Below are 11,163 nucleotides of genomic sequence, written 5' to 3'. Positions count from 1 at the left end.
AGGCCCTCGGCGCTGGACCTCAGTGTCCGGGTTGGATGATGGGGTGGAGACGCTCCTTCAGGTTTACAGGACCGAGGCCATTTAGGGCTTTAAAGATCAGCACCACCACTTTTAATTGTGCTCGGAAATGTATTGGGAGCCAACAGCATTTTCCTACTTCGATTTGTCAAATCCTCTTCTTATTATTGTTTATTACGCATGCTATTTGTTGGTCCTGACCTGCTGATTTTCAGCTGTGTTGAGCATTTCTTTCCATGCTAAGATAGGATTGAAACACTATAAGTGAGCAAACAGTTAAATTGACAGCATTTTAATAGCGGCTAACCACACAAAATTGGATGGGATGCGAGGCCCCTGTTGCCTTGTCCGGGTTGCACCCAGGGCAGCTGCCCCTGACACCTGCCTCGAACAATACCACTGCTTCCTTATTATCCTCCCAGCTCCTTTTTATCTTTTTGATACATGAAGTAATCCTTTGCCTGTCAGCTAACACACATCCCCTTTGGCAAACACGCAGGCCTCCGAAAACAGGAAGATTCTGTTGTTGTTTCCCAACAAAGGATAATATACAAATATATAAAGTCGTCCTTTTGAGAGAGAGGGGGGGAAAACTACCCTTCCCGCTTTGATGATCTTGATCCGTGCAAAAGAGCCAAAAAAAACACTCCTCGGTTTCACAGGCATGAGTCACTAGCCAATTCTATGAAAAAGAAGAAGAAGAAAAGAGAAATAATTCTTTCAGATTCTTGACTTCTTGCTCCAATACCATTCATAAGAAATCCCTGTCAAAAACAAACATGCACCACACCTATAAGCCGCAGGGCCTGGGTCCATTGCAAAGTGATAAACTCAAGATGGCATCTCCGACACGATCACTGAGTTTCCTGTATCTGAGTAATGGCTGTAGAGAGGGGTGAGGATTGAGATCACAGCCTGTAGGCAGTTAATGCTCATCCCCATTGCAGGCCTCATAAAAATCTCCCCCTATCACACCCATTGGTAGCAAATAGCACCTTGAGGACAGGGAAATTGCATTGCAACCATTACGGGGGATTAAATCCACTCACGTGCCACCAATCCTGATTCCCCCGTTCCTATTATTTAGGGGAAGGAAACGAAACATGACGTTCAAAATACAACATAATTACTGCATGAGCTGTACTTGGGGGGGAGAGAGGAAGGGTCTATTAAGACAGTCACATTTACACAGGGAGGGAAGAAAAGAAAGATAGTGATTTGTCAGTACCAGCAAAATGCAGTACATATTGGTTGGTTTCTTTAGTGCAAGCAGAGAATTTGATTTACACCTTCCATCCATCCATCCATCCATTCATCATATTTGCACTGTGTTGTGTATATCTAGTGATATACAGGCAATGCAATTTAAATGGGCTTTTATTTTTAAACCAAAACTATTTATATTTTTAAAATTATATTTTAAAACCAAAAGGATTTATATTTTAAAATGTTTTCAGATGATTTTAATTGCTTTAAATATGCTTTTATTTTATTTTCAATTGTATTCTTTTAACATGTTGGTGTTAGCTGCCCTGGGCTCCATTGAAAAGAAGGATGGGAGGGGCATTATTATTATTATTATTATTATTATTATTATTATTATTATTATCCAAAGCCATGAGAGAGAGAGATGATAGATAGATAGGGAGAGAAATATTCAAGTATGCTGAAGAAATGAAGGTAAATGATTTTAGAAACTGGAGGGAGGCTTAGTAAGTTAGAAGATATTTCCGGCTAGCGCTGCACCACATGGATTGTTTCGGAGTTTTGACTCCACTCCACCCAAATCCGCCCCTGTTAGCAGAGCAAATACCTGGAGGGCGCTGCGTTTCCACACCAGCAGACAATTTGGGTTTGCACACATCATCCAGCTTGGCCAGGAGATAATTAAATGGGCAAAGAGATGAAAGTATGTTGCCTAAGGAGGTGTGGACTTCTGCAATCAAACACTCCCTTTGTTTCCATATATAAAGCCCAATCCTACATGAAGGCTGTTCTGCTTTACTTTGCCAGCCCTTCAGCAGGTTCTGCCAAGCAAGGTCCTTCTAGTACACCATGGCCCTCTCCATCCGAGCATCCTCAGGGCCTCGCCAGTTCTCCTCCCGGAGCGGATACGGAGGAGGCTCTCTTAGGCTGTCTAGCAGCAGCAGTGCAGGGAGCTTTGGGGGGTTTGGCGGTGGGTCTCTGCTCAACTTTGGTAGCAGTAGTGGCGGTGGATATGGAGGAGGAGGAGGATATGGAGGAGGCAGTGGGTTTGGTGGAGGACTAGGTGGTGGATATGGTGGAGGGGGCTATGGTGGAGGGCTAGGAGGGGGCTATGGTGGAGGGTTAGGATCTGGCTTTGGAGGTGGCTTTGGGTCTGGAGGAGGAGGAGGAGGAGGAGAAAGCAGCCTTCTATCAGGTACTGAAAAGGAAACCATGCAGAACCTGAACGACCGCCTGGCTGCCTACCTGGACAGGGTGCGTTCGCTGGAAGAAGCCAACACTGAACTGGAACGCAAGATCCGTGAATGGTACGAGAAAAATGGCCCTGGGGCTGGTGGCCCAGGGACCGGTAGAGATTACAGTAGATACTACCCTGTCATTGAAGATCTCAGGAACAAGGTGAGCAATTTCCCCCTCTCCCCGCCAATGATGCCCTCCGAAAAGGCATTGATTGTTGAGGCATTCTGGGAACTGTAGCTCCGTGATGGGTAGACGGGTCTCCTAACTTCTCTCAGTACCCTTAACTAACTACAGTTCCCAAGATTCTTTGGGGGAATCCACGGCTGCTTGAAGTGGTATGATGATGCTTTAGATCAGCCTTTCTCAACCTGTGGGTCCCCAGATGTTATTGGACTACAACTCCCATTACCCCTAGCTATCAAGGCCAGAGCTCAGGGATGATGGGAGTTGTAGTCCAACAACATCTGGGGACCCACAGGTTGTGAACCACTGCTTTAGATGTATAGGGCAGAGGGGGTCTATGCCATGTTCATTAATTTCAGTGTGTCTACTGTGAGTGAATCTTAGTTGGCTGCCATCCCAGGTTAGCTGCTATGTGTGGTTTTGCAGGCATGTTTTTATTTCCATGTGCCGTTTTATCTGCATGTATTTATTTTAGAATTACTAGTGAAACGTCAGTACTAATGAACAAGTTATTATCTGGGCAGAGCTGCGTTCTCTAGAAACATTCTTCTTGTTTCACAGATCATCAGCGCAACGATCGAAAATGCCCGGGTTGTTCTTCAAATTGACAATGCAAGGCTGGCAGCTGATGATTTCAGGCTGAAGTAAGTAGACACCCATTCCTTATGAAATATTCACCGCCCCGCTCCAAATCTATCATCGTCTTTAGCTACGTGATCTGTACCTACTCTTTTGCATTTGTAAATAGTAGTAAGGTCAGGTGCAGATCACATAGATCCAGCTACATCTAGTCATTTGATACGATGCCGTTTGTTTAACAGAAAGAGCTCTGTGTCTAATTTCTTCCTAGATTCGAGAATGAAGTGGCACTTCGCCAGAGTGTTGAGGCTGACATTAACGGCCTCCGCAGAGTCCTGGATGAACTGACTTTGACCAGAGCTGACTTGGAGATGCAGATAGAGACTCTGAACGAGGAGCTGGCATACCTCAAGAAGAACCATGAGGAGGTAGGCCATGTTGTACTCACATTATTTCAGTTTGTTTGTTTGTTTTCATTTTTCAAGGGGAAGCCGGAGTCAGGTCTGCTTGCTGGATCTTGTTCTCCAACCCTTGCTTTAGGGCAGATCCTCACCATAAATTTAAAGCATTTTCAGTGTACATAGGTCTTCCCACAAAGACTTCTACAGTTCATTGAGGGTGCTGGAAAGGGTAGCTCTGTGAGGGGGGAAACTACATTTCCCAAAATGCTTTAGGGGGAGCCATATGTTTTAAATATGTGTTGGATATGCTTCAAATGTATATTGTGGATCTGCCCTTAGAGGCAGTTTTAGGGCTAATGGTTGGATCCATTGTCAAATAAGTGTGTGTTGGGGCAAACACAATCGAACTCTGGTATACTTGGATGCCACAAGGAATGTGAAGTGCTTCTTCCTATCAGAAAGCTTCTTAAACCCCAAATGAGGGGTTCCCAAACTGTGGTCCATGGACCACGAGCAGTTCAAAAGTTTCACCCAGGTATTCTTCAACAGGTCTGGGGGGAATGGCAGTAGCAGCCACTGTGAATGGCAGGCTCAGTGGCTGCTCTGTTATTCTAAGAGGCAGAATGGACTGGAAGTGACCGGGAAAGGCTACCTAAAAGGAGCCGAGAGGATTGGCAGCCAGAAAGGCAGAGTGAGAGGCACATCCATTGCATCAAATGCTCACACTGAGTTCTAATTATATTTTTAATTTCTGCGTTTATTGTAATACACACGCACACACGCATATATATATATATATATATATATATATATATATATATATATAAATAAACATTCAAATGTTCAGTTTAAAAATTATACAGAATCAAGGACAAGTCATTCTAACTTCTATGGCAGGCAAAAATATCATGAATTGGTCCTCCAAAACCCTCAACTATTTAAAAGTGGTCCAGGGCAGGGGGCGTTTAGGAACCCCTGCCCTGAATGGTGTATTATTCTAGAATCTGAGCAGGCACAAACCATTTATTCTTGGCGAGTCTCCTGCATGGGAGGTCCAGAGGGTGGCGACACAAGAACAGGCCTTTTCCGTGTTGGCTCCCCACTTGTGGAGTGCTCTCCAGAGGGAGGCTCACCTGGTGCCATCATTACTTACCTTTGGGTGCCAGGCAAAATCTTTTCATTTCTGCCAGGCCCTTCGCTTTTGATTATCTGCGGCCTCCTTCAGTGGGTCAGATGGATTAGTCCTGCCTATGGAAATAATGAGCTTTAGGCTCCCTCTCCTGCTTTGTTTTGATGCATGTTTTATTTATTTGTTGCTGTAAGTCACTTTGAGCTACTTTTGTGTTTGTTTTAATAAAAGGGCTGGTGAACTGCTTTTTTTAAAAAAAAAGTATAGTAAGTTTAACAGTATGAGGCAGTTTGAATCCCCGCAACAGGGTGAGCTCCCGTTGTTCGGTCCCTGCTCCTGCCCACCTAGCAGTTTGAAAGCACGTCAAAGTGCAAGTAGATAAATAGGTACCGCTCCAGCAGGAAGATAAACAGTGTTTCTGTGCGCTGCTCTGGTTCGCCAGAAGCAGCTTAGTCATGCTGGCCACATGACCCGGAAGCTGTACGCCAGCTCCCTTGGCCAATAAAGCCAGATGAGCATCGCAACCCCAGAGTCGGCCACGACTGGACCTAATGGTCAGGGGTCCCTTTACCTTTTAAGCTGAACAAATGAATAAAATAAAGACTGCTTGTTTCTATTTGGTCTTTGCAGGAGCTCCAAGGACTCCAGGGCAGTGTTGGGGGGCAAGTCAGTGTGGAGATGGATGCTGCTCCAGGGATTGACTTGACCAAACTCCTGAATGACATGAGAGCCCAGTATGAGGCAGTGGCTGAACAGCACCGGAAAGAAGCTGAAGCCTGGTTCAACGAAAAGGTGACCGCCTTGGGAACAAAACCATTTGCTCAGGTCAAATGGCAAAAACTAGTGCTCCGAGGTGAACTGCGTCCTTCCTGTCCTTCTCCCCTCATTCCGGCATTTGATGTTTCAGAGCGGAGAGCTGAAGAGAGAGATCTCTACAAACACCGAGCAGCTCCAGTCGGGGAAGAGCGAAATCACGGACCTGAGACGTACATTGCAAAGCCTGGAGATCGAGCTGCAGTCGCAACTCGCTATGGTATGGGAATCCACCCACTGGGGCCTTTAATGTCTCTTATGTTTACATTTTGCGGACGTGACCTTTAAATCGGTACAATGGGGCACGGAAGAGAGGACGCAGAGGCTGCAAATATGGGTGAATTCAGTAAACCTGTGGTAAGTTGACTCACACTGGCAGCGACAGAAGCCAGGCCCAGCAGGAAAACATCAAGTGAGGTGTTGGCTCAAGCCTGACAGCATGGTGGATTAGTATTTTATCCACCCAGGCACCAGTCTCAGTGGGGAGCTGGATTCTGTGGTTTAGCAAGCTGAAAAGGGGGCTGGTAGCTGCAGAAGCTGCTTAGAGCATTAATGTTAAGATTATGGCAATAGTTCTCACCTCTGCTCCAGTCGAAACTTAGATCAGCCTTCTTCAATCTGGTGCCCTCTTGATTTTTTTTAGACTCCAACTCCCATCAGCTCCAGCTACTGGGTTTGGTGAGGCATGATGTCTGGAGAGCACCTGTTTGAGGAATACTGGGACTTGAACATAGGCCAGCTGTGGGGAGCGGCTGATTTGAACCAGAAGAACCATAAATGAGGGAAATTAAATTAAAAACAAAGGGAAACAGGAAGTCACGACAAAATCCTGGGCACAGACTAGAGAGGAGCAAGAGTTGCTTAGTCACAGGCAGAGTGACCATGACTGAATGATATCTTTCTATGAGCCAGTGAGGAGTACCAAAATCAACAGCTAGAAGTCCTACCATTTTTCAAGCTATCTGAGGAAAGGCATGGGGAAGAAATTTGGTTCGGTTTGCCTATTAACACCTGTTTGCCTAACATGCTTTCCCTGAAAAGATAAGCGAATATTCACAACTGTGTGCACAAAATGTATCTCTTGAAGGACATGCATATTAAAGCACATATATTCGTGGAAACGACGTGCAAATTGCATGCAAAAAAAAATGTATAAATTGGGGTGGAGGAAGTACACGCAAAATGCCGACAAATTTTCACAAGGGCTTTTTTGGGGTGAAAAACAAAATTGCCATGCGGTGTGGGAACGTAGCAAACTGAGCTTAAGATCTGAAAAATAAGGAAGAGAGAGAAGACAGAGTGGTCCATCTCTATCTGAGAGCCAAACAGCACATTACAGGCAACTTTTCAAGAAGTTTTCCTTTCTGTGGGGTTCCAGACATGTGCCTTTGGAGGTGGGCATTTTCAGAAGAGAGCAACAGGCAGGGAAGGGGGTTCAGAACCGTTCCCTGCCAGCTGTCTGTCTCCCCTCTTGATCTCCCTTCCTAGACCTGGCTTTTTCCTCTTCAAAGGAGGCAACTGGGCCACAGTTCCATAGGTTTGTGAGCCATGTGCTATTGGGCCTGTGGGTTGCTCTGTCTTCCATTCAAGAGTCATATGGGTGCCACTATCTGACAAAATACAACCTACTTCTTCCACTTCATTTCTTGTGTATTGAGCTAACGCACCTCTCTTTCTTTCAATACAGAAAAAATCTCTTGAAGACACTCTAGGAGAAACTGAAGCAGGCTACTGTGCCCAGCTGGCCCAAATGCAGCTTCAAATTGGAAACCTGGAATCCCAGCTTTTCCAGGTCCGAGCAGACATGGAGCGGCAAAATGTGGAATATCAGCATCTCCTGGATATCAAGGCCCGTCTCGAGATGGAGATTGAGACTTACCGCCGACTGCTAGATGGAGAAGTTGGGTAGGAAGGCCACCAAATTTACCTCTCTCACTGCGGGGTCAGTTCTCTCACACTGAGACTGAGCATACAATGTACCTACATAAAGCACATTGGAAGCACATTTTCCTCCCTCTAGGAATTATGGGAGTTGTGGTGTTTAAGGGTTTCTGGGAACTGTAACCCTGTGAGGGGTTAACTACAGAACCCAAAATTATTTGAGAGGAAGAATGCGCCTCAAATTGTGCTTTCAAGATATAGTGTGGGCGCACCCTGAGCTTGCTCTGTCTTTACTGTGCCCGATTCTGACAAAAGGATGCGGCCTGAAATTTCTACCATCTCTCCACAGGTCATTTGAAAGTGCTTCCGTGGCAAGTGTCAAGTCGGTGGATTCCTCTCGCGGTGAGCAAACATTAGGATTGCAGTCGCACAGCTTGGGCCTGCCAAAAATACATAACAATGCAAATGAGTTTGGGATTCCAGCCAGCCAGCCAGCCATGCCATGCCCTTTTCTGGGATACTCCATTCCATTCCCCTTTCTCACCCCCTGGTTTTCCATTTTCTCCTCAGCATTTAGTCAGCTCAGCAGACGGTTGCCACTAAACCTGCTCAGTCTTTACTGGGCTGGTGTTGGATATTCCCTCTGAGAGTTCCACCCAGCCCCATATAAAATCATTATTTATTTCATTTATGAATCGCCTTTTCTCCAGAAGGAGTCTGGGATTATGCGCAATAAATAAATAAGACAAACTGGTTATTTTGTACTTCTACAAGCCTGGGGATTGTCCCCCGAGCTTACTGAGAGCGTTACCTCCCATTTGTGGAGCTGTTTGGAGCTATGAAAGACCCACACCTGGAATATGGGTTTGCTAATGGTATATAGCAAAAGCAGGAAACCGCAAGCCCCAGGGGGCAACTATGGCTGTCTGGCCCTCATCAGCCTTGCTTCATGCCCTTCTGGTGGGTTTTTGGCCTGGCTGGAGCAAATCCCTTAACTGTGATCATTGCTTTCGCTTGTCAGGATGGGGGATAAAAAGTGTGGGGGTATCAGTGTGTTCAGGAATTAGCTAACAACAACAACAACAATTTATTATTTATACCCCGCCCATCTGGCTGGGTTTCCCCAGCCACTCTGGGCGGCTTCCAACAAAACACTACCATACAATAGCCTATTAAACATTAAAAGCTTCCCTAAACAGGGCTGCCTTCAGATGTCTTCTCATCTGTACAAAGACTGTACTGTCTCTACTGTACAAAGGCAAAATTTGCATTCATTGCTCTGTCCACTTTTGCCTCTGGCCTGCCCACCACCACTGGCCCTTAAAGCATTCCTTGGGGGACAATTTGGCTCCGCCCCTTCGAAATGCCATAAACCGCTGGTCTGAATACTTCAACCTTGCACTAAACATCTCCTTTTTTGCTTACTGCCACCTGGAGGACGAAGCCTTTGTCTTTCCAAGCTCCTGTGGCACCCACAAGCATGTTTCGCCTCTTGGATTCATTTACTGACTCTGCCAGAGCAAGCACTTTCATTTAAAGTATCCCGAGCTAAACTGAACACTTGGCAAATGTGAAACAGGTCATGTGAAAGTGAAACTTCTGTTCTGTTTTACTTAGATCCAAACAAAACCAGGAAGATCAAGACCATCGTCGAAGAGGTCGTGGATGGCAAAGTGGTTTCATCCCAAGTTAAGGAAGTTGAAGAGAAGATATAAGAGAAAAGCTTCAACAATTTGTTCTGCAAATGTGCGCAATTATTAGGTTTACTTTTTCCTCTAATCTCCGCTTTCCTCTCTTAAGCATGAAGTGTTACAGAAGCAAAGATGCATTTGAAATTTCTCTCTAGCCGAGTGATTCAATAAAAACTCTGCTTCAGCTTGCACAGTGGGTTATCTTGCAAGTCATTCCAGGTTCCATCACAGGTGGTTTCATTGGGTGGGTTGTGGCTTGGTGTGGATGGCATTGTTCCAAGAGGAATATAGCAGGTGTGCCCACCTCCCATGCCAAGTAATGCCCACCCTGTCCTTGCATCCTCCTCTCCTGTTGTTCCCAGCCAGGTGGTTGGGCCATGCAATAAGTAAAACAGAAAAGATCACAACATATATAATCAGAATAAAAACAACAACCCAATAACACACACACACCCATAAAAGAGCCACATTTTAAAAGGGTATATGTCAAACAGATCAACCAAAGGCCTGGTTAAAAATGAACTTTTTTGCCTGGTGCCTAAAGGTGTGTAATGAAGGAGCCAAGCGAACTTCCCTGGGGAGAGCATTCCACAGACAGGGAGCCATTGCAGAGAAGGCCCCGTTCTCGTGTTGCCACCCTCCAAACCTCTCCAGGAGGAGGCACACGAAGAAGGGCCTCAGAAGATGGTCTTGGGCTCTGGGGAGGTTCATATGGAAAAAGGCGATCTGTGAGGTATTGTGGTCCTGAACCGTTAAATCAGACCAGAGGATACTTTAGGAAATCTTGTACCTTGAATCTCCCAGGACTTTTGGTTATTTGGGGTGGAGGGGGGTATTTCTGCATGCAAGTCAATCACATGTTTTATCTCAGCTGGCTGTGCTTTAGGAACAGCCTCACACTTCAGATTTCCAATCTACGTGCAGTGCATATCAAGTCCTGCCTGTACATATTTTCAAATCCACAGGTATGAAACAGTGGCAGAGCAAGTGTTTGGCTGTCATCCACAGCTAGGATTCGAAAGGACTTCTGCCTGAGAACCTGGAGAACTGTTGGCAAGCTCTGTAGACAGCACGGAGCTCAATATCAACAGCCTGACTCAGTATACAATAGCTTTCCTATGTTCCTGACTACCATACTTCATAGTTCTATGTGATTTTCTCAATTCAACTCAAAAGCAATAACCGTACTCAGAACATACAGTAATATTGTGGCAACTTGTCTCCATTCGAAAACACACAAAAAGGGCAAGAAATGTTATTAACAACTGACTACGCTTATAGGACTACAATAAGTTTTGTAAGGAGAACCATATAAAATATTGCAGAAAATATTTGTGAGAATGGATTTTAAGCTATGCATTATTAGTTAGGATCAAATGTAAGATTAAGAGATGAGGTTTGAAAATCATTAGACGTGGCTGATGGAAGTTTCAGGCTAAAATAGCTAAAATGTTCTATAAGATGAGATGAGACGATATGTTCTGTTTGGAAAATATATGTAAAAACTAATAAAAATGTAAATTAAAATAGAAAAAGAAATGTTATTGACATTGTTGGTACAAAGGTTTGAAAAGACAAGACTTCCTCAAGATTTAGTAACATGGGGCCCTCCAGCTATTACTGAAATCCCAGTCAGGGAAAATGGGAGTTCCTGGGATAGTTAAGGATGATGGAAGCTGTGGGTGCTTTAGCTGAGATTCCTGCATTGCATTGGGGGTGGACTAGATGTCCCTCGGGATCCCTTCCAGCTCTGCGATTCTATCAACATCCGGAAGGCACCATGTTGGGTATCTGATTACAGAAGGAATGGAAGCAAAATTAAAGGAGGATCCCTGTTGAAGAACGCTAAGTAAATAAATGAGTTTTTAAAACAAATACAGAGACAAAAGGAAGCAAGCAAGAAAAATAAACAAGCATAAAGACCACAGGTCTATGGGACACAGCACCACAATCAAACAACACATTTCAAACTAGTTTTAAGAAGGACAGGGTGCCATCTACTGGGGACGCAGAAAACAACCAT

At 45.0% G+C, this 11,163-nt stretch overlaps 1 protein-coding gene across 1 annotated transcript; it reads left to right on the top strand.

Annotated features, from left to right (window-relative positions):
- The first annotated feature begins 1,843 nt into the window (after positions 1–1,843).
- LOC310829818 (keratin, type I cytoskeletal 12-like) lies at positions 1,844–9,329 on the top strand. The gene is made up of 8 exons (XM_083708794.1): positions 1,844–2,622; positions 3,208–3,290; positions 3,497–3,653; positions 5,386–5,547; positions 5,663–5,788; positions 7,256–7,473; positions 7,799–7,851; positions 9,067–9,329. Exons 1-8 carry the CDS (start codon positions 2,074–2,076, stop codon positions 9,162–9,164), a joined length of 1,446 nt encoding a protein of 481 aa, XP_083564920.1. The 5' UTR covers positions 1,844–2,073; the 3' UTR covers positions 9,165–9,329.
- Positions 9,330–11,163: the final 1,834 nt, after the last annotated feature.

This window comes from Podarcis gaigeae (assembly GCF_964106915.1).
Source record: "Podarcis gaigeae genome assembly, chromosome: 13".
In the NCBI taxonomy this organism is placed as follows: domain Eukaryota; kingdom Metazoa; phylum Chordata; class Lepidosauria; order Squamata; family Lacertidae; genus Podarcis; species Podarcis gaigeae.
The sequence above is the reverse complement of the archived record's forward strand: the minus strand, read 5'-3'. Positions and strand labels throughout refer to the sequence as shown.